The 22824-nt window shown below is 35.4% G+C and overlaps 4 protein-coding genes across 9 annotated transcripts; 2 read left to right on the top strand and 2 right to left on the bottom strand.

The window, feature by feature from the left end:
* Positions 1 to 250: 250 nt before the first annotated feature.
* LOC105170021 (proline--tRNA ligase, cytoplasmic) lies at positions 251 to 8811 on the bottom strand. Of its 5 annotated transcripts, none has more exons than XM_011090599.3 (13): positions 8616 to 8811; positions 7309 to 7372; positions 7124 to 7209; positions 6636 to 6728; positions 6070 to 6186; positions 5414 to 5601; positions 5088 to 5154; positions 3825 to 3947; positions 3557 to 3709; positions 2616 to 2900; positions 2209 to 2427; positions 658 to 751; positions 251 to 536 (listed from the first exon to the last, which is right to left on the bottom strand). In XM_011090599.3, exons 2-13 carry the CDS (start codon positions 7340 to 7342, stop codon positions 472 to 474), a joined length of 1524 nt encoding a protein of 507 aa, XP_011088901.1. In that variant the 5' UTR covers positions 7343 to 7372; positions 8616 to 8811; the 3' UTR covers positions 251 to 471. The 5 variants fall into 5 exon arrangements, with proteins under 5 accessions (XP_011088901.1, XP_011088899.1, XP_011088902.1 ...); XM_011090597.3 differs by having other exon boundaries at positions 7309 to 7363; positions 8616 to 8810; XM_011090600.3 differs by lacking the exon at positions 8616 to 8811 and adding an exon at positions 8157 to 8305 and having other exon boundaries at positions 7309 to 7363.
* Positions 8812 to 9726: 915 nt separating this feature from the next.
* On the top strand, positions 9727 to 12997 carry LOC105170023 (uncharacterized protein At2g27730, mitochondrial). Of its 2 annotated transcripts, none has more exons than XM_011090601.3 (4): positions 9727 to 9861; positions 11260 to 11378; positions 12402 to 12440; positions 12569 to 12997. In XM_011090601.3, the coding sequence occupies exons 2-4, from the start codon at positions 11277 to 11279 to the stop codon at positions 12785 to 12787; spliced, it is 360 nt and encodes a 119-aa protein (XP_011088903.1). In that variant the 5' UTR covers positions 9727 to 9861; positions 11260 to 11276; the 3' UTR covers positions 12788 to 12997. The 2 variants fall into 2 exon arrangements, with proteins under 2 accessions (XP_011088903.1, XP_011088904.1); XM_011090602.3 differs by lacking the exon at positions 9727 to 9861 and adding an exon at positions 9949 to 11179.
* A 223-nt stretch (positions 12998 to 13220) lies between these two features.
* On the bottom strand, positions 13221 to 13906 carry LOC105170024 (uncharacterized). The gene is made up of 2 exons (XM_011090606.3): positions 13609 to 13906; positions 13221 to 13477 (listed from the first exon to the last, which is right to left on the bottom strand). The coding sequence occupies exons 1-2, from the start codon at positions 13768 to 13770 to the stop codon at positions 13325 to 13327; spliced, it is 315 nt and encodes a 104-aa protein (XP_011088908.1). The 5' UTR covers positions 13771 to 13906; the 3' UTR covers positions 13221 to 13324.
* A 2403-nt stretch (positions 13907 to 16309) lies between these two features.
* LOC105170025 (Rho GTPase activating protein with PAK-box/P21-Rho-binding domain-containing protein) lies at positions 16310 to 21954 on the top strand. The gene is made up of 5 exons (XM_011090607.2): positions 16310 to 17195; positions 18923 to 19043; positions 19162 to 19281; positions 20068 to 20298; positions 21102 to 21954. The coding sequence occupies exons 1-5, from the start codon at positions 16750 to 16752 to the stop codon at positions 21693 to 21695; spliced, it is 1512 nt and encodes a 503-aa protein (XP_011088909.1). The 5' UTR covers positions 16310 to 16749; the 3' UTR covers positions 21696 to 21954.
* The last annotated feature ends 870 nt before the right edge of the window (positions 21955 to 22824 follow it).

The following is a 22824-nucleotide window of genomic DNA, read 5'->3' as shown; positions in this document are numbered from 1 at the left end:
TGATTTCTAATTTTTGTTCGTCTTAGGTAGATCGGTCGGCATTCTGATTTCACATTAGAAACCAATTTCCCATTTTATGACACAGAACATATAATATTGTACCGGAGGGGTGGCATATTCAACACAACACCGTTTGGCGCACTCGAAAAAATTATGAAAACAGGCTCTCATATCACATGCAGATGCAGATGAGATCTGCACTACCTCCTGCTTAACTTGAAACTTAAACAAAAAAGAACAATAAGTACCATTATAAGACAGTCAGAATCCCTATGTATATAGTCGGTTTTCATCCAAGGATACGTCTTTGATTACATCTTCTGCAGTAAAACAAACATTCAAGAAAACAAAAGGCAAATGCTATATTTCACAAGGTGTTCAAAAATCACTAAACTCAAATTGCCTATCACTATCAGCATTTAGGGCAATAAAACACAATAGTGCGATCCAAGTATACATTGAAAACAATGACTAGTAACTCCTGCCCCAGTAGGTCCACTTTTTTGCGGGCTTTCCGGATGCAAAGCACAAGGTCCCTGCATGAGAGAATACTTAGCTATACAATTGCTCCATTTTTCTCATTTCAAGATATCAAGTTTTATAAATAGGAAACAATCAGCGTTGCAACATCTGTTACAGAATCACGCGACATTGTACCTTCTGGGAGCTCAGGCTGATCAAATGGAGTGCAGAGTGACTTAGCTGCACCCATTTCTCCCTTAGTGCGGGCCTTCACGTCTTTCTCCACCTCCTGTGTATTAAAAAGAGTAAGTAAACCCATGGGATTCAAAGAATCAGTCAATGTCAGGAAGACGTGGAATAGCACATGAACAAGCACAATCAATTAAAGGCTGGCTAATCCACCCCCTAGTAGCAAGCATGAAATTTACAGAACAGGTTTCACCAAGAATTTAAGCTCATATAGGTGCCCATGGTATTTCAGTTTTCAAATACTAATAGAAGTTTAAAGAGCTCACAAAAGCGGGCTTGACAAAGAAATGGGCATGATATTTGCTATGGAGAACTAATTGATGGCAGCATATACAAGAAGAGCATATAATAGGTAACTCTGGAATTAGGACTAGGAAAAAATGAAATTTGTTGTAGGAATTTGAACAGGGTTTACATCCACGGAATGCCACTTAAATGCATGTATCTAATTTCAGTCCTAATGCTGTTCTCACTATGCTATCTAGGGGTGTGCATTCGGTATAACTGAATCAAAATAAGCGTACCAAATACCGAATTAAACTTCGGCTCAATTGACTAAATAACTGAAATTGTTCGGTACGGTATCCGGTAAACCAAAATTTCACCCAAAAAAAAAGGACCTATAACATTTCTTCTTTAAGTACAAGATTATGATCTTTTAACAATACATCAACCAAAACCACCTAAAAGAAAATTCTCGAAAATAAAACAAAAAAAACCCATTTCAAGGAAGGCAAGGAAACCTGTTTTCCCCTAATCCAACATTATAGAAAACCACACCTTTCGGACAAAATTTGAACTCTAATCCCTAACATAGATATTGGGAATCGAGGGTATCCTAAAAAAACTTCAAATTGAAATAAATCCACTGATCACATTTGGCATGTGCAGCAGGATCAAAGAATTTGTTTAGCTATGCAAGGCAAAACCAAAAGTGAATATATAACAAAGAAGAACTGAATTCTAAATGAACAAAAAAGAAAAGAGAAGAAATTAAAGGGTGTGCAGATGTGGGGGAGGACAAGGACTTTTCGCTGGTTGGCGGTGGGAATATGCCAATGGTAGGATGTTTCCTTGCCTGAATCTTCCTTTTTGGTTCTCTAATCTAATTCTCTTCTCCTTTTATTCACGCACCCTATCTGTCTCTGATCTAAGTTAAAAATGTGTTTACACTTTTTAAAAGTGTAATTTCTTTCAGTATAAATTATAAATATTTAAAAAAGCAATTTGGTAGTAACCAAAACTGAAACCAAATCAAATACCGAATTTCAGAAAATAACTTGTACCAGATGCCAAACTGAAATTCCGGCTATGTCCAGTTCGGTCAGTTTACCAAATTGTGCCCCACCCCTATTACTATCTACTTTGCGTACTCTCTGCAGGGGGAAAATACCCTAACACTATGCGTAAACCTCATGTAGACAACAGAATCCCACTGAAGCTAACTAGGGTTGATGTGATACAGATGCAAAAAGATGATGAGAACAGACTTCATACCTCTTCATCACACCATGGGGCAAGAATCATCTTCTTTTGGCCAAGTGCTTCCGCAAATTCTTCCCAGGTATTTACAACTTGAATGCAGGCATCTCGTTTTTGCTTGGCGACATCAAAGAGACTTTGTTGGATGTTATCAAGCGTTTCTTTCACTCCTTCAACCAAACCAGCCATTGGTATGTCAGATTTAGCTGAATTATCACGTCGCACAGCACGCACCTGATATAAAAATAAATTGTTGAGTGGGATGACAAAAGACGGATCACAGATAGAATAAGTAATGATGCTGACAATTCTTCATCTCCGGTCTGCTTACAGGTTACAAAGACACTTAGCATGCTAACAGGCAAGAGAGAACAACATAAATAAAAAAATAAAATAATAGCAGAATCCAGATGTTAGCATACCTGATTATTTGCCAAATCTTTGGGTCCTATTTCAATCCTAAGGGGAACACCTTTCATTTCCCAGTGTGAATACTTCCACCCAGGTGAATAATTATCTCTATAATCAGCCTCAGCACGAAATCCTGCTTCATTCAAGGTTTTTACAGTGGCCGCACATGCATCAAAGATCCCCTGAGTGTTTGCATCCTTATAGGGTACAGGGATCACAATTACTTGGACAGATGCTACTTTAGGAGGCAGAACCAATCCTTTATCATCCCCGTGAACCATCACCATCACCCCTATCTGCCATAAATTTGTAATAAAGAAAAAGGAGTAAGACATAAAAAGCAATTGGGCAATAATGTAAAAAAATTAAATAATCAAGAGCAAGTCTTATAGAGGAAAGGTAATTGAAAAAAGGAACAGGCAAAAATAATATGCGTAATTTTAGGACAACATATAGTACTGCAGAAAATTATAGTTATCATATATAGTATGGAAGCAAAAAGGTCGAATCCTAATTAACTTAATCTAAGATTTTAAATGTTATGTACTTTATTTTTTGTTTCAGGTAATACCTTCTCAACAATAGGACCATTAGTAGAGCAACCAAACGAAATGAACTGAATTTCAGATATCAATGTTCATCACATAAATTTAGATTTCAAACTGAAATTATACATAAGCATTTTAGAAAGAGTAAGATATATTCAGAAACATCAAATGGAAGCAGGCCACATTTATTAGCTTCCACTACATATGGTAAAAGGAACTTGAGCCAGAACTTTTGAGGAAGATGGACAAACTACAAACTTAGATACATGCTCAAAAGATGTTCGGGCAACCATATCAGAGAAATATAGTAGAGAAGATATTTGACTTCTGTATAGGCACATAGCATCAGACTTCGCAACACCTGAAAACCAATGAAAGGCAAAAACAATGGGTAGATCATTTACCGTTCTGGTAGTATATGCCCATGAATTCTGCCAGACCATACACTTCTCTCCTTTCTCATTCTCAAAATTGATCTCAAACATTTTTGCAAAATTTTGACCCAGACAGTGCGAAGTTGCACCTTGCACACCACGTCCAGTGTTTGGAACAAAAGCCTGCAATGTAGCTAAACAAACCATTTAGATATATAGTAAAGAAGTGTCCTATACAAATATTTTGGGCCAAACTGCTCCAAAAGAGTAACAGAAAATAGTATCATATTTTTGTAACCTCAACAGTAGTTGTATAAAGTCCACCAGCAAACTTTTCATGCTCGCTTTTTTTGCCTTTAATAACTGGAACAGCCAAGAATTCTTCATATATGCGTCTGTAGAGCTCCAAAATTTCAAGCACCTGAAAAATATATGATCATATCAGATCATAAGACACATCTATGATGGACAAGGAATTAATTCTCTTTTTATTAAAAGAACACCCCAAAATTTATTAATGGAGATATTAGTAATAAAAACAATCAAGGAAGGTAACAACCTAACTATCTGACCCACTAAATAATGTTGAATATGGAAAGTCAATAGACAAACTTAGCTATTTGAACACTTTCAATAATAAGACTCCAGCATCATCATATGTTTTCCTTTAGTTTTAGAAAAGAAAAGGCTATTCAACAGCATGCACACTGCAAACACATTATCCCTTAGAAACATAAGATATGCTGCCACGAGCTTCAAGAATACCAAACTCTCTTATATTATAACATTATTTTCATAGGAACCAGAAATGGTTGCATGATGGAAACGCGACGCGATCGGAATGAAAACTCAAACCAAGAAAGAAAAATATTGCAAAAGAACCGCGTATTAGCAGACACATCATACAAATAGGATTTGGGATTAAGTTTGGGATAATTCATGGATCAGGTAAACTCCTTATCCAACTGAATATACAAAATATCAGTTTGGGTTAATTCATGGATCAGGTAAACTCCTTATCCAACTGAATATACAGATTACTCAAGAATAACTTTCAACTTCCCCTTATGGGTCCACTAAATTCATATTGCTAACTTGGTGACATGTTGTTTCTTCAATTAATATTTTTCCATAACCTATGTGAGAAACAGTATGAAAGAACTGACTTCATGTTAACAGAACATTGGGTGCTGGAAAGAACTTAAATTTGTGCCATTAATTGGTCAGAGATGAACATAAGATTTTATATAATATGGGTCCATTAAGTGATAGAAATCTACTTTGTTCATAATTCAATTAAGACACACAGGCAGACAAAAAGGTTAAAAAGAAGGTATAAAATAAGAAAAATTATTGATGATATAAACAATGAGCTTGCATCTATAAGGAAAAAAAAATGCTATGGTGGAAATACTCAATGACAGTTATGGCAACTGAAGGAAACAAATTTTCAGAATTTACTATAAACTGTGAGCATGACAAGCGCGAGCCTGTGCATAAAACATTGCGAGTATTCAGACAATCATTTTGGTATTGAGTATCCAAAAGCTAGCAAAGGTACCTCAGTGTCTGCCTCCTCCTTTGTTGCAAATGCAGTATGCCCCTCCTGCCAAAGAAACTCACGACTCCTACAAAATCACACTGTCAGAAATAAATAAAGAGGAAAGGCAGTTTTCAAAAAAAATCTATTTTCTTTCAACAAACAACCAGATATGAGCTACTCAATTGTTTCATAAATATTAATATCTCAGATATCACGACCAGACTAGGGATTTTTATTTGAAACAACTATCGAGAGCAAGTTATCCACTTTATGCAAATAGCACTGCTCAGACTGCTGCACCAAAAGGGCAGAAAGCTAAAACCATCATCTCACTATATAAGCACCTGATAAATGGGGTAGGATTGCTGAATTCCCATCTAACAACATTACACCACTGGTTAAGTCTGAGAGGCAAGTCTCGATGCCCCCTAATCCACTTGGAAAAATATGGATACATGACAGTTTCACTAGTTGGACGGATCGCAATGGGCATCTCCAGCTCAGATTCTCCAGACTTTGTAACCCATGCAACCTGCAAAAGAATTCAACAAAACTTATAAACAAGAGGGATATGCATACCATGCCCACAGACAGAGAGCAACAGAACATAAAGGACAAAACATGCCAAGCTAAGTAAAATGCACTAATTCTCTGAAATACTGAAGCAAAGATTATGATTCATACACCAAATTAAGATGAAGCATTTCAAAAGTATGAAGAGGGTATTAAAGCAGACAAGAATCCAAGTTTCAGATCACATTGTGATTCAATGTATTGACTGCTGAAACCAAGCTTGGTATCTCAACAGGTTTAAGCAGATTGGTAAACTTTACAGTTTGACCATAAAGAAATCTTTGGACAAACTAAAAGAGATGGATACAACACAAACTTCATTTAATTGGAGATTATTGCATACACTGCCAACATATAGTAAAGCATAAACCAGTACAGGAACAAAATCCAGGTTCATGAACACGGACCAAAAGCAATGTAATCTCACCTCAGGTGCAAACCCCTCTATATGGTCCTTTTCCTTCTGTAGGACACCAGAGGATACAAACAGAGGAAAGTAGCAGTTCTTAATTTTCATTTTCTTGATTTCAGCATCAAAGAATGTCTGTAAAGTAAAATTGCCAACAAAATTAGCAAGAGGCATAGAATCCATTGATAAGAAATTTATAGGAATGCGATGTGGGACAGAAAAGTGTAGGAAGGTAACAGCACCGTTAGGCAACATAACTCTTTTCTCACTAAGTTTCTGTATGACTCAAACATAATCATACACAAAGGGTCCGCCATCATTCAAGTGGTCATGGAACCGTATCCGCAGAACTTCAATTGCATAGTACGCAGCAAGGAACAATAGGGAGAATTGAAACAAACTAAAATTTTTTAGAATTCACTTTGAGAAAATCTAGTAGTGAGGTTTCCAAACAAACAAAGATAAGTGCTGTCAGATTTTGATTTTTATATAGAAAGTCATTGATTGATAAAATTTTACCACTCAACAAGCAATAAAACTGGTGTTTTCTTTTAAATTTTACAGGAGTATCATGAGATACTTACTTGCATGATCTCCCAAATTGACATTGCCCATGGACGCAGAATATAGCAGCCAGATATGTCATAGTATTCAATCATTTCCCCGTTAACGACAACCTATATACAATGCAAACCAAACATAATGAAGAGTTTCACGACTAAAGGCTTCACGTTCTGAATCAACGATATCAACACAAACAATCAAAAAGTTCTACAAATGTCGCAATAAAAAAATTCAACATTAGGGCATACATATCCCAAGAGAAAGTTGAATAAATCACATAATTTCTCCCACAAATATATATAAATGTGTGTGTGTGTGTGTTTGTCTCCATCATATATTCCTTTGGGAATCAAATACAAGAGCTTATCCTTTGGTGTTTCACTTAGTTCACCTTTGCTACAAGGAACACCCTGAATCACAAATTATCAGTAGAAAGATGATAGAACCAGAAACAAAAATGAGAAATGCGTCAAGTTAGACTGAATTAAAACGTAGCCCATACTCATACCTCAGAGTACCATTCTCCAAAGTTTTCATCTTTCTTATAAGAGAGACCCAGGCCGGTCTCTTTTTTTACTTCCTTCTTCTTTCCCTCTGCACAAGTGAGTTACAGGATATCAGAAGAATGGCCATGTCAGAAGAATGAGAATCAAGCTAGCTTCTGAGATAAGGTAACAGTGTGACAGTACTCACTGGTAGCGGAAGTGTTGGCACCTTTACCAGCCATGGCGCTAAAGCTCCCAAAAATCTACAAGATCTAGCAGATATTATATAATAATATGGGCCAAAAGTAAATAAATATCTGAATAGCATGTACAGTGAGAATTTTGCAGTGCATTGCTCTAGTTTTACCAGGACAAACCACGCAAGTATAAACAATAAAGAAATATGGGTGAAACAACATAAACATTGATAGAAGTTAAATGCCCAAAGGGCATCAAGATGCAAAAACAGATGTAAGCCTTATCAATGTGTGCACATGCTTCGTTTCATCATATGTAACAATACATGAAAAGAAATATAATTGACTATGCACACCAAATTCATCATATAGCACTAACTTCCAAAATTATCCAGCAAATGCAAAGTAATTTAGGTGCAGATTATATCAGTAAATCCCAATTAATCTCTACAAAACCGACAACCCCATCAGAAAACGATGTATCTCAGCAGTTAATTTAATTATGGAGATTTTAACCCTTCCGGATCAAAGTGAAGCAACATTACCAAAATTACACACATGTTCTGCAGATTCTAATTTATTCAGCAAAGTCAGTGAAATTCAACACTTAGTTCTGGGAAAAAAGAAGTTCTTCGTATTTCCAGGATTCCAGATTTTAGAGAACTTCAATAATGATTTCTTATTGAACAGCGAAATTCATGAAAGAGTGAAGTTCTGGCCATTTCACGAATCAAATTACAATTCATATCAGACAAATAGAAAATAGAAGAAACGAATGAAGATGGAAACAAGAGGATGGGAGCAGAGAATAACCCAAATCCAAGAAAAGAATAACAAGACCAAAGGAGAGGAGACCGACGAAAACAGAAAGACGAGATGGGGGCACCCGGGGGAGTGCTGCCAGCGCAGTGAGAGATGGCTGTGGGGTGGACTACGGTATGGAAAAAGAGAAAATTACTACCGCACGTTATCCTTTGACAAATTAATTATTTAAAAAAGAAAACCCTAGTTTTGGGGTTTTGAGTCGCGCCACTTATTGAACCACTGCGGGTCGAAGTAAAACAAAAACGCAAATGCGCGCGTTTTGCGCTTGTACCGACTCCGCATATACAGATCGGAAAGCTTCAACGTCAACCACAGGCAATATGACTTCTTATTAACATCCAACCAACCACGAACTCATCACATATTTTTCTAATCCTATTACTATCACAGAGTATACTTCAACAGTAATTAACATAATGCGACTCATCAAGACTTCAACAAACAAAAAAGGAATCAAGAAACACTTCACGATAGAGAAAATAAATCTACTTACCAATCAAAAGGCGGCTTCCTTCCTCAACAATGGCCGACGAGACCGCCGCCGCCAGCACCCAATCTCAGGGAAAGCAAGAGAACAGAGAGATAATGGAGATTTTAGGCGTTGAAATCGTGATTCTTTTTCTTCCCTTTCTACCTCAAGAACGCGTGAGGAACTGTGTTCTATTCTTATTTTTCTTGCAACGGTAAAGTCAAAAACTATTCTTATGCTCCGATTTATCATTGGTGAAATATATAATCCTTTTACATTTTTAACCTCACTTTTTACTCTAATTTGTTCAAAGAGTTATTCTTTTGAATAAACTAAAGTTGAGGGATTGGAAAATAAATTAGGACAAAAAAATACGCACGTCAATATGATGGGGTGTGATGAGAATAATGCTGGACACATACACTACAGAACATACATTTCAAATGACTCCATCATTTATTATTCTTAATAAAAATAAATTAATAAATTATACAATGCAAAAACAATTGTGTTAAAAATGTCATTTTTAAGTTCTGTACATCAATATGCCCCCAGCATATAGTGCACCAGTGGTAGTGATTAACAAATAAATTAAAGGAATTTGTATTTTTTTTTACTATAAATTACTCTTATTTTTTTTTTACTCTTGTTGTAAACAATAAATTAATAAAATTTTATGAAAAAAATTATAATCATAAAATGTATTTTTCAAGCTATGGAATTATGTAGAAAACCAATTAATCCAACTTCAATCCAATATTTTGATTATCACTATGGAACATGTATTATTTAACATGAAGAAATTATTTTAATTTAATATATTCGTGGAAAATGCATTTTGTAAAATGAGCCTCGAGTAATATTATCATAGTTGATTTGATATTTTATTTTATAATTATATATTAATTTATTTATCAAATTTGAGATACAAAAGATAGGAAACTTTTATTTACTTTTATTTTTTTAAAATAAAGTTGATTTTCTATAAAATTTCAGAAATATAATTTTAGAAAATATAACTTATTTAAAATTTATTTCAACAAAATCAAGGCAAACACCGTGAAGGTTCATGGAATGGGCCGATTGGGCCATCCCAAAATGGGCTGCAAAGCCTGCATTAGAATTGGGTCTATCTGTGCGGCCCACGTTGTCGGTTCCCTTCCATGTCCTAATCTCTTCTCCAATTCTAATTTCAGAATCCCCAAACCCATAACCATTGATCTCTAGATTTAGTCGTCCCATCTCTGTCGGAGCTTCAGGTGGTGCTTAGGTAAATCAATCGAACCTGTGTATGTGCATATGTATGCATCTGTCTGTGCAGTGTTTGATTTTTCATTTTTTTTGGTATATGTATTCGTCCCTATGAGCATTTATTTTCCATGGGTAGCTGGATTTCTTCAAGTCTCATTTGATTTTCTTCTTAACATGGTGCACATTTTCTGGCTGTATCACTGCTAATCTAAAGCAAGAAAATGACGCCTTATCGTTCCATTTTAGTTTCCTGAATCAGCTGATAATCAGGAAGTTGATGCCGCTTTTGGTGTTTCTCCATTGTGTTCCGTGTGCTCTTTGCTATCCTAGTTGTACTTTGAAGTGTTCGTTTGGGTTTTTTCTTTTTTCCTTGTTGGTTTTCTTTTAGAAATGCCGTATCGGTGCATCGTGTTTGTCTCTTTCAAATGTTTATTGATACTTCTAGATATACTTGAATGCAGTATTCTTTGGTTCTGCTGAACCTTTTCGTTATATTTTTAAGGGTTTTAACAATGTTAGGGATGGTGGATTTGCTTAGAAACCCATAATTTGATATATTTATGAACATTCTGAAAAAAATTTGCTGTCTCTTTTCTTCAATTTGATAGTTCTTGGGCTTTGTATTTTGTTGGATGATGTTTCTACTTCTGCTTAATATGCGTTGATGCATCATGCACCTGACTTCTCTTATGTGTCTCATAAAGCAAAATATTCTACCCATTTATTTTCTTGGAGAGTTTATTTATCAGTGTGGTGCTTGCTGTTGAATATACAAGATGGTTTATTTATGCATCCATCACTAGGGCCTAGGGGAGACTTGATTCTGCAACTTGAGGATTCTTTGTTTTCGTTAATAATCTACTTCCTTTTTGGTTTTGAAATTTGTTTGGGATTTTATCTGTTTGAGGTACCATCCTTACCTTCTTTGCTGTTCATCTGGTTCTTTTATTTGAGTGGCATCTGACTGCTATGCTGTAAATTTACAGAGCATCCTGAACATATGAACTGTAGAAGGTTTGGTTTTAATTGCAGTCTAGCAGATTAAAAACAGAATATGCTTATGATCTACAGTTATTTAGTCATAATTGCAGGCTGGCAGGCTAATCCTGTATATGCTAATCTGATGGTTAAAACACATAGTGCAAACCATAACGATGGTGATTCATTAAGTATATTGTAATCCATGGACTTGGAACTGACAGAAGTGATGCTAAATTTCTTTGATAATAACAAAGCTGTCACAATTTGACCTACCCGTTTGAGATGTAATTGGAGTGACCTAGCTGTGCTGCCTGGTCTGACGGAGAGTTATTTGCTTGTAAACATTCTCCTCTGTGGTAATTCACTTATGTGGTAGGCTTCTATTAATATGTATCACGAATCTATCAGTTTGAATAACTTTTCATACGATTGACAGGAAAATATTGCATCTCCATGGCAACCAGGATTGCTGCTAGATTTATATCCCGTAGGTTATCAAGTGGTGGGAAAGTGCTCAGTGAGGAGGAGAAGGCTGCAGAAAATGTATACATTAAGGTAAGTTTCTCATTTTTTCCACCAGATACAGTCAGGTTCACCTATCTGATTTCTTTCATGGCAGTTGCTGCATGTTAGCTCGGTGTATTCTGCTCATTTGGAACAAGAAATTATAAGGAAATTGTTAAATGGTCTAACCCTGATTTTTTTAAAATATATCTACACTTCTAACTAGATATTCAGCATCGTATTTGGAGCAAGTTTCTTTCATCATACCCCACACGATAGTTTCTGTGAATATTTGATGTGGTTATTGATACAAAAAGAATAATCACTGCATTGCGTGGCCAGCTACCTTTTTGATATTATATTATTTGTCAGAACTTGCTTACCTAAAATAGACATGTACAGTTGAGCTTAGAAATGGTGATGATATCAATTCTAGATGAAATGACAATTTGATCTTTGTGCATCTTTGTGCTGGTTTTCTTGTAAGAGAATTCATCTCTAACTCATTATTGTAGTCTAATGCTACTATGTTGTGTTTCTAAGGTATGATTGATTACAGTCCACTTGTATGGACTTTAGTATGCATATAGCCTTTTTATTGTATGATACAAAATAATATCTACAGTAATGCACATTCATCTGCAAAGATCTGAAGAAAAATTCCACAGCAATGCATGTGATGAGATTTACGGCAGCAGCAATTAGGAGACTGCTGTGCCTTACTGCGACATACTCTGCCCCTTCGCTTTTCAGATTCAAGTGGACTAATTATCACTTATTCTGTATTTTTTATCATTGAAATTTATCCATTCGGCTCATTGGAATTTATACCATCTTCTCCATATCCTATATTCTGGTATCTCGATTCCCATAGCTCGTTAGAAAAAATAACAAATGCCTAGAGAGCAAATAAGTTATATCTTCTATTGTTTTGTCCAACCACATTCTTAGTCGAACATGGGCCATGTCCGGTTAGTGTCTCCCTTTGATTGAATACTCCAAGAGTCCTACATTCTTGGACATCATTTTTATAGCTGCAACTAAACAAATATCGACTCTTCACAAATTCCGCAGAAAATGGAGCAAGAGAAGTTGGAAAAGCTTGCACGTAAGGTATTTTCTTTGACGTTCTGATCAACAAAATCATACTACAGATTTTTACGTCAGCACCAACTTCAGTTCCTCTGTATTAAGCTTCATTTGCTCCAGATGGCTATATCTTATCCATGCGTAATCCTCAGGGCCCAAAACCAGATGAAACTCCCGCAACAAGCTTAGGAGGCTCATCAGGATCTGTATCTGATGCTGCCAATCCACATGCCCAGTCGTCTTCAACACCTAAAGTCTCAACCGACAGATACAGAAACTACGCTGTTGTAGCTGGTATCGCAACTATTGCTGCTGCCACCGGATGGTATTTGGGGTCGAGGAAGACAAAACCCGAAGAAGTGGAGGACTAAGGTGACGGCCGGATGAAATAAAACTAAACAAATTCATGACTTTCTGCTTGAATCTTGTTTCACAGATGATGGTGCCCCTTATAGTCGAATGATATATACTCTGGTTATCAATGACGTGCCAAATCATAAAATCTTGGGACACCTGCTGTCGGTAATATCATTGTTCCAAAATACAATAACCTGGGATGTTATGGGGCGCTTTGTGATTTAGCACTAGTCCTGTTTTGAATTCATTTGTTGATCGACCATAACCAGCCAACTTTGCAACAGTTTGCTTGGTTAATTTAAATCCGGTCACTCTTGATTTGAGCTTAAAATATTCTTAAAAAGCATATTATCCATATTCTATGCATTCAAATTATCTCTCTCTCTCTCTCTCTCTCTCTCTCTATATATATATATATATATATAATAAATAAAAGATTATAGAGAATTAGCGTGAAGATCATAAATGGTTGATGACAAATAACCCCAAAAACAAGAATTAATGAAGATAAAGAACATGAAATCAAAGTGGAAAAGAAGGTGAGATTGTGTCTAAGCTTCTCTTATCATCTTCTTAGCTATAGCAAAAACAGCCCCAATTACAGCCACCACCGCCCCTGAAATCACAAGCGTCGTTTTAAGCTTCTCCATTCCCTTTACCTTTCCACTATCTTTTTTCCCTTTCTCCTCCTCCTCCGCTTCTTCCTTCAACGCAAAATCAAAATAAACTCCAACTCATTACCAACAACAATTTTCCTTCTTATATATTCACAAACAAATAAATTTTAAAATACACAATACTGTATTATTATATGAAGAGAAAATCAAAGGCCCACCTTAAGCTGTTTCGAAGTGGTGAGTTCCGGGTCAACCCGAGAAGGGTCCGGGTCGACAACCTCGGGGCCCAACGCCTCTCCATCGACAAGATCCTCTTCCGGGTAAGTGAAACCATCATCGGTTGCTGGACCCCCAACAACTTGCTCTTCACTACTTGCCATTTTTTGGGCTCAAACAAACTCGCCCCTAAAACAACTCTTCTTTTCTTTAAGAATGAAAGCAAACAAGAGGAAAATAATGGGTATAATATTAATCTATATACATAAATAATAATATGAGTGTGAGGGGCAACAGCAACACGTAGGGTTAGAATCCGTAGTGCTGTTGCTATTGTCATCTGCCACCATGCATACCTTGCCACATATCTTCTCTCGATATTATCTCAATCTTTATCTATTTCTTTCACCAAATCTAAAATAGAATTTTGTGTTTTTTTTTTAAATAAAAGGAAACGAATAGGAATAACGGGATATTCTGAAATTTAGGAGGATGTTTATAATAACTTACATTGTTGTAATGAATATAAATTGTAGTAAAAGTTACAAGCGTTTCATAATTAATTTAAAAATAAAAAATTGTTAAATTTAAAATGTTCGAGATGGCAGCTTTAAACTTATAATTTTGTTAATTGATTTAAGTTTCATAGACATCGTACAATTATTTAGGTCCCAACATCTTTTCTCGAAAGTCATTGGTTCAAATTTGAAACGTGTGCACAGTGAAAAACATTTTTCTAACAACAAGACGACAAGTATTTGTTCTAAATGATTACATTTCGCTAACTACATATATAAGTCAACTTTTATATAGTTTGGTTGTGCAGTTATGGTCTTGTAGGCACACTCGTAATGTAATGAAATAAAATATTAATTTAGGTGTTTAAATATTAGTTATTATCTATATTTGGGCACAAAAATAGATTATGATCGTTTGGGATGATCAAAGTGATACTTAAATTAGTGAAGTGCAAAATGTCTCCAAGCAAATTATAATGCCCGCAGTAGATAATGCATTCATTGTGATAAGGGAAAATACACTAAATTAGTAAAAACATTGAAATGCCCTAAAAGAATATGAGAAAACGCTTAAACATTTCAAAGATCTGTATGTATTTTATTGGGTCTGATCACATCTAATTCATGTAATTTAACGACTCGCTTGGATGCCATTGATTTGGCACTTATTTGACTGTTGCCCTGTTGAAACATAGTTCGCATGAATTCTGACACATAAAAATCTATAAATATTTGGATAGTCCATTTGACATATATGCATTAGTTATTACCAAATCACACCCAGTAGAAGAATCACATCGTGCGACTCCTTATAACTTTGAATCCTAACTGACTTAATATCACCCATGGATTTTAGTTAAAGGATCTCAGCTAGCGTAGAGGTTTTTGTGTTTGTAGGCGAAGCATCACTAGTCCAATTCGAGATACTCGTCAGACCCGTATTCTATATTAAATCAATATATAATAATCCTTGAAGTCAATTTAAATCGCAAAAAAGCTCGACCCAAATCCAGTTATTTCTTAGTTTGTGTATTTTTTATTTTATTGTTGATGATTTAATTATTTCTTTATTTTTTTTATTACAAATTAAATATAGACTAAAGAGCACGAAAAAATTTAGATTGATTATACTATATATATAAATATATTTATTAAGTGTAAATTATATTGCAATATTTTGAGATGTGTTTCAAATACAAAAATACTCAATATCTTTTATGAATTTAAATTATCAATTAATGTTGTAATTCTAATAATATGTACACTCCTTACACAATAATAAAAGTTATATAAACACTCTTTAAGTTAGTTATACTAATACTCCTAAGGGGGACTTTTAATTTTACAAAAGTATAAAGTATTTGTATATTCAAATATAATTTTAAGAGGTTACGATGTAATTTACCCTTTTATTAAAATACAACATATATTTTCTTGGATCAAATAGATTTTTGTAAATATTTTCATAGCCAGTATATATATTTTAACGAGTACCATGATCATCGATTTTTAGAATTTATTTTACTTATTTCATTTACAAAGAAGTTATCAATTTAGAATTCTTTATTTAGAGATTGTATGTCGTTCAAACTTAGCTGGCCGATAAATTATTTTTAGTTAGAAAATTTGAAACCGTAACATATAGTAAATTTTGAAGGAAAAAAAATACAAATGATCACCATGTGATATGTAAATGAGTAATTTATTTTTTTATATTTTTTAAAATATAATAATTTGTTCCTTTAAAATTTTTAAAATGTGTTAATTTATTTCCTATTTAAAAAATATAGAAAGTAAATTATAATTTTTTTTATAAAAAAATAATTTATTTATTTATGATATCGTATGAAAATAAATTGCGTTGAACCCAAAATTTGAAGATTGAATTTGAGAAAATAAATAATGATAAAAAAATCAAAAGCACAAAACAAAATCATCATCGTCGTCATCATCATGGAAGCGTCCACCTGATGACCTGAAGAACCTCCTCTACCAATAAAAACAATTAACAACGTTACTTACAGTATATACATTCAACACCCCCCCCCCCCCCCACACACACACACACTCTTCAGGGCAAATTTATTTAAATAATACCAAAAAAAAAAAAAGTTAGAGATTTGGTGCTGTTTGAAAAGCCTCAGATTTTCTGAGGCTTTTCAAACAGCACCAAATCTCTAACTTTTTTTTTTTTTGGTATTATTTAAATAAATTTGCCCACTCTTCAGTCGACCCTTCCCCCTTCCCCTTTACTTTTCACTGCAACGATCTAACAGACAATCAAGAACAGTCTGCAGAATAAAAGCAGAAGCAAAAGCCAACCGAAAAGTCTGAATAAAATAAATAACTTCATGATTCCCACGTCTTCTTGTTTTGCTTTACCATTCCTTCAATCCAACTCCACTTACTCCACTTTGGGCAAAAAAATATAATTCTTGGGATTTCCCTCCAAATCCTAACCCATTTCCGTTCAAGACCCAATCTTCCTCTGATTTCCGTTTCAGCATTTCTTTATCTGAAGAAACGGGAAGAACCCACTTGTTTTCTTGCATAAACAAAGATTCTTGACTAAAAAAATAATTGAAGAGATTCCCATTTCGTTGATTTGTTCAACTATTGCAATCAATGACAGAGGTGCTCCACTCCCCTTCTTCGTCCTCTTCTCCCTCGATATCGACTCCCACCCACAATGCCACGTTGTTTCACCAGACTCAGTCGTATGTGGGGGATGAGGGGATTTCTGGGCTGACAGGGGATGAAGTAGAGGAAGAAGAGGAAGAGAATAGAGTGAGGGAGAAAAGGGAGAACGATAGGAGGGATCAGTTATCTCTTTTGGCCCTTTTAGTGACTCTGTTTAGGAAGAGTTTTTGGTTGGCTTGCAAGACGGATAGAGACAATTTTTCTAGCGCCACAGCTGGTGGTGGTGGGAACTGTGGCAGTGGGGTTATGGAGATCGGTTGGCCTACTGATGTACAGCATGTGAATCATGTCACATTTGATAGATTCGATGGGTTCTTGGGTTTGCCTGTTGAGTTTGAGCCTGAGGTTCCCAGGAGGGCTCCTAGTGCTAGGTATATCCTCTGTTTTCTTGATAGTCTAATTTTGGGTTTTTCTTATCTTGGTATGATATAGGGTTGTTTTGTTCTTGATTCTTTGATTTGTGCTTCAGTATTTGATATGAGGTGACATTGTTGAAATGTTAACACAGTATAATGTTTTTTGTGTTTTGCTCCATGATTGTTGGATTCTGAAATCATATGGAATGGGAGTACTTTTAGGCTGGTGATATTAGTGAAAATGAGATGATCAATCTTTCTGCAAGAATTTTTGGGGATTGGCATCTTGTTGGATTGTTTGTTTTACCCATGCATTGTGGTTTCTGAATCTTTGATTGTTTTCCTGAAAAGTTTGTATTGTTGTTTGTTGTCTTGTCGTATCTGAATCTGTTGTCTGTTTGAGCGCATAAGTTTAACTGTATTATTGACAATAATGTCTAATCTGTATTTTTTTCTAATAATATGCATGGTGACCTGGTATGATGCCAATAGCAATCTGAAAGTGTATCTATGGTTCTATAAAACTGCAGTCCAAAGGAAGATATATTAATATTTATCAATAATACACGGAAGTCATCTGGATTAGATATTTGAGTTAAATATGGAAGTCGTAACTAATGCTTATTCAAAATATTATATATTCATGAACTGTTTTACGAACTGGAACTTTGGCTTTGTAAATAGATCCATAAATAGCTAATTGATCTCATTGCCTGCTAATTATTCTAGTCACTGTCTCTTCTTTGATTCTATTACATGCTTTTACTTCCTTCCTATCATGAAAATTAACTGCACTGATCCTATGTGGTTTTCTTCACTATGATGCTTTTTTTGTATAACTATGTCAAGTTTATGAAGAATTAAAGGTTAATATCCTTGGGAAATTTTGATTATTGATTCTCTGAATGAAGAAACTCTATTTTAGGAGGCAAATCCAAGTTATTGCTGTAGTTAAATTCTTCATATAATGTCATGAATGATCCATTTTATGGCTAAAAAAGATATTGGTAGTTAATTCCAGTCAGGCTTACTTCAACTCCAGTTTAGTGGTGTATTAAATCCTTGATCTCATTTAGGCCACTTCCCATGGAGTTTAAATTCAGTTGAAGAATAAAATCAGGCTCCATAAGGTTTTGGTTTTACCTCTTTCCTATGAAGGAAAAGGAATATGGAAATTTTAACAGTTTTCTTGTTGCCTTGATCTACATTCCTTAATTCTTCTTGATTATGTGTGCGTAACTATGTTTTGCTTTCTGGAAACAGGGCATAAAATTTTAGTACCCAACTTGACTATGAATATATTTGGGACAGATCAGAGCCATTCTGGAAGTAGATGTGGCAAAATCACATCTAAGGTTCTAAGTTGCGTAATTCAGTTGACCTTTAAAACCAAAATCTTAACCGCTTAAAAAATATCAGTGAATATTTCCATGGAGTAATGCTTGTATTTTCATCAGCTGATATAATGTGCAACAGTTCCCTAAGGATATTTTTGAAGTAGATGAATATGAAGTCACAATGAATTGTTCATCCTTTATCTTATCCTATGTTAAGCTGCAGCCTCAGATAGTCTTAGTATACTGCTGTCCTCTTAGTTGGTGTCTTACAATGTCCACATTTAACAAATTTTTCACATGTTTTTCTGTATTTCATTCTAACTTGTTATATATTCCCTTCGGTTGAGAAATTGTTTAGAACAACTTGTTCATCACTGAATGTTTTGTTTGGGGATGCATGGACAGTGCCACTGTTTTTGGAGTTTCTACCGAATCAATGCAACTGTCTTATGATCCACGAGGCAATAGTATTCCAACTATCCTCCTGCTTTTGCAGAGGCATTTGTATGCTCAAGGTGGCCTGCAGGTGAATCACTATGTTTCGCTTGGTGTTTATGCAACTGAACAGAAAAAACCCAGATATTTCATGCACAGAAACCTAAAGTATTCAGAAAAACTGGTTATTCTCTTATTTATATGTGCAGGCTGAAGGTATTTTCAGAATAACTGCAGGAAACAGCCAGGAGGAGTATGTCAGGGACCAATTAAACAGAGGAGTGGTTCCTGAAGGCATCGATGTGCATTGTTTGGCAGGCTTAATCAAGGTAACTAAACTTAGATCAAAGTGCTTGTTGATAGATTTAGTTTCTCTGAGTCTTATTGGTAGATTTTAAAATAAATGATCTTCCATAAAACTGAATTCTTAGTATTGCTATTAACTGGACCAAGTGGCCCATTCTACAATACTGAGCCAGATTGAGTAAATTAAAGTAAGCAGGGACTAAATGTTCTTCTCTTGTTTCCTAGTTTACATGGTTGCTTGTCCTGAAATTATCTGAAACTGATTACACTTGGCTCGATGGTGAGTCATACATTGGTTAAAGTAAATTATACTGATTCCCTGATCTTGCAACATAACAATTTCTCTATAACTACACTTGTACGGTCCAAGATTTCTTATCTTGCTTGTTGGCAGGTTGTTTAGCAAGTTTTAACATTCATTGATGTGATGATGGTAACTAGCTGTGTGAAGACCTTGTCTCTGTAACATCTCAGTTATACAGTAGAACTGGTTGTTGCTGATCTTATCTGTTTCATTTTATGTTTCTTTTAACTATGAATCATTGCAATGCACGTGTTATATTTTCTTGTGCTTCTAGGGGTAGTCATTGTATGTTTCATCCAAGTAGTTTCGTTAAAATTTCTTAGAGGAGTGTCTTGCTGAATCTTGTTTTGCTGCATGGCCTCAGGACCAGGCTTTTCAACTAGACGTGAAAAAAGAAGTTCGTAAAATAATGAAAGGAGAAATTTCACAATTCTAACTGTATCCTCTTTTACGTATTATATCTTTTACACATCTGGGGTTAACATACACCATCTAAAACATGTAGGCTTGGTTCAGAGAACTCCCTAGAGGAGTATTGGATTCTCTTTCTCCTGAGCAGGTGATGCAATGCCAATCGGAGGAGGACTGCGATGCACTAGTGCGGCTTCTACCCCCGACAGAAACTGCTCTGCTGGATTGGGCGATCAACCTAATGGCTGATGTCGTCCAAGAGGAACATCGAAACAAGATGAATGCACGCAACATTGCTATGGTGTTTGCTCCTAACATGACACAGGTGAAACCGCAGTTGATTCATCCTAACATCTGTATCCATATTCCAGATATTTACCCGATGTTCAGTTGGATCCTTATTCTGGAACTGATTCCCTGGCTAATGTTCTTGGACTTTATATACTTTTACCCAAAAACAGTTAGGGTTAAACGCCACCTACATCCCCAAGTATAATTATTGATTGTATTCTTCTCCCTTTTGAAATTACAAAACATTCATTCTAAATATCCCATTTAGTAAAGATCTTAAAATATCCACCTCCGGGGATAGATATAGAATAATATCCTCAAACTTCTAAAAATTACCACCTATTTCAAATAGGAAGGGGTTATATGTACTTGTTCTAAACTTGGACAGGAGATTTTGATAATGTATAAAAGAGGAGGATATAATCAATAATTTTAATTATCTCTTAGGGGAATTCATGTGATTAACCCAAATAGTATGTTTTATCTTTGCAAATGCAGAAGAAGTTAAAGGATCAGGACACATGCAGAGGTTGAACACTCTATCTATGCATATGACAAAGAGTTTTGTACTCACCCATGGCCTAAAGCATTTCCCAGAGTTATATCAAAATTTAGGTTTGATCAGGAACATCATATGCATTGGTTATGGAGATAGAAATCCAAAGTAGAAATGAAACATAAAAATTCCTTATTGGTCAATTTTATGTATCTGACTCTTGCTACTCAAAAAACATCTCATGTATGAACTGCAAAAGTGCCAACCTTAACATCCATCCACTATGTTTCTTATGGATTAGTGTCCTTATCTTCCTAATATCATTTGCGTTTGATCTACAGATGGCCGACCCATTGACTGCATTGATGTATGCAGTCCAGGTGATGAACTTCCTCAAGACCCTAATAGAGAAGACTTTACGAGAAAGAGAAGATTCTATTTTAGAACCAGCTTATACAACCCACATTGAGCCTTACGACGACAATAGCCATCAGAGTGTTTCACAAGCAGATCATGAAAATTCTGCTGAATCAAATGAAGAGACCGCAGAGGCCTTCGTGGTGGAGGATCCTGGTTCAGACAGTGCCTCTGAAACTAACCGAGTAGATAACATCAGTGATGAAGAGTATCTTAGTTATTCAACCTCCGCTGAAGAATCTGATGAAACTGGTTCTTGTGAAACACCTGCTGAAGTCTACACAGTTGTCTTTCCAAGGGAAGCTAAAGTAACAAATGGCCTTCAGATTCAGTTTGAAGAGAGCAAGTGGAGCAAAACAGGCCAATCAAACGACTCCACTCACATAAAATCCGAATCAAGAATTGATGGTCAGATTGAACCAGTAGGTTTAGCTATGAAAACTGATAACATGGGCAAGGGAATTAGCAACTTGAGCCGTATAAATTCAACGACAGAACGGTTTGAGGCATGGCGGTGAATAAGCTCCATCCATGGCTGACTGATATTAACCTTTTACCCCTTTGATTCTGATGTGAAACTTGTCCAATGTCTGTATGTGCTTTTACCTCTTACTTTTGCTGGGTGGTTGTTGCTTACTCTGTTGCGGTTCCATGTATGCATTGTTAGAAAAACCTGTTAACTGAAAACTGAGATGTCCTGTTGCAGTTCCACGTATGCATTGTTAGAACAACCTGTTAACTGAATACCGAGATGTGATTTCCATTTGTTTGATTTCATCATGCCATCAAGAAAAGTCATATGATTCATTTATGGTGGATGTTATGTGGATCCTATCATATGGGCAATTTTGATTCTTTCTTACCTCCAAGACTCACCAATCTTAGGAGGTATTAGGACATCAAATTTGATACAATTGCAATCATTCATGTATGGTGTATTTTATGTGGGATCTATTGCAATCGTTCTAGGGCCCTTAAAGCACGTGGCTTGACTTAACAATCCTTTAATTGCCTACTCTCGACCAGTCCACATCTCTAATTGCTTCAAATCGCTTTAAATCACACAATAGAAGTCGAACTATAGGATCCATCATTTATTTTTTGCTGAGAATATATTGAACAATCAAGAAGGATCAACCTGGAATATTCTCTCTTTCTTCTTATTTTTGGCAATTCCACATGCAGTTTCTGAGGGGAAGATGTGTAAATTTTTGGGCCAAATTCATTACATGCAAAATCTTGTTCAGATCAGAAACACAGATACTGATGCAGTTTAGTGTCACTTCACCAAGAAACAGACCGTAAGAAAAACTTCCAGACCTCACCATCAGTATCTTCCCATATTCAAACACCCCAAACAAGGCAAAAGAATTGCACCAATATCCACTGATATGGTTGTTCAGGGACTATATTCTCCTGCCAATCACATCAACATGCTCTATAAGCACTGGGAAAGCTTATTGTGATTAGGATTTCCAAGAAAGTTTTCAACTGCCTCTACTTGAATAATTACTATGAAAAGAATACTGGGATTTTTATTTTTATTATTATTATTATTATTATATATATATATATTTAATAAAACTTCTTTAACAGACAGTGATAATATCCCATCAATAAAGGGGGAAAGCTGGGTTGAGCTGAACA

This window comes from Sesamum indicum, linkage group LG9 (assembly GCF_026168435.1).
Source record: "Sesamum indicum cultivar Baizhima isolate 11 linkage group LG9, ASM2616843v1, whole genome shotgun sequence".
Taxonomy (NCBI): Eukaryota; Viridiplantae; Streptophyta; class Magnoliopsida; order Lamiales; family Pedaliaceae; genus Sesamum; species Sesamum indicum.
This window is presented reverse-complemented; position numbering and strand designations above follow the sequence as displayed.

Bases quoted from the DNA above. Each gene is read 5' to 3' on its own strand.
- LOC105170021 (XM_011090599.3), bottom strand. From the start codon at position 7,342: ATGGCTGGTAAAGGTGCCAACACTTCCGCTACCA. The intron at 6,187-6,635 runs GTAAGTATCTCA...TTTACTTTACAG, and splicing joins CAATTTGGGAGATCATGCAA to ACATTCTTTGATGCTGAAAT. The intron at 3,948-5,087 runs GTACCTTTGCTA...TATATTTTTCAG, and splicing joins AGGAGGAGGCAGACACTGAG to GTGCTTGAAATTTTGGAGCT.
- LOC105170023 (XM_011090601.3), top strand. From the start codon at position 11,277: ATGGCAACCAGGATTGCTGCTAGATTTATATCCCGTAGGTTATCAAGT. The intron at 11,379-12,401 runs GTAAGTTTCTCA...CAAATTCCGCAG, and splicing joins CAGAAAATGTATACATTAAG to AAAATGGAGCAAGAGAAGTT. The intron at 12,441-12,568 runs GTATTTTCTTTG...CGTAATCCTCAG, and splicing joins TGGAAAAGCTTGCACGTAAG to GGCCCAAAACCAGATGAAAC.
- LOC105170024 (XM_011090606.3), bottom strand. From the start codon at position 13,770: ATGGCAAGTAGTGAAGAGCAAGTTGTTGGGGGTCCAGCAACCGATGAT. The intron at 13,478-13,608 runs GTGGGCCTTTGA...TTTGCGTTGAAG, and splicing joins CCACTTCGAAACAGCTTAAG to GAAGAAGCGGAGGAGGAGGA.
- LOC105170025 (XM_011090607.2), top strand. From the start codon at position 16,750: ATGACAGAGGTGCTCCACTCCCCTTCTTCGTCCTCTTCTCCCTCGATA. The intron at 19,044-19,161 runs GTGAATCACTAT...TTATATGTGCAG, and splicing joins ATGCTCAAGGTGGCCTGCAG to GCTGAAGGTATTTTCAGAAT. The intron at 20,299-21,101 runs GTGAAACCGCAG...TTTGATCTACAG, and splicing joins TTGCTCCTAACATGACACAG to ATGGCCGACCCATTGACTGC.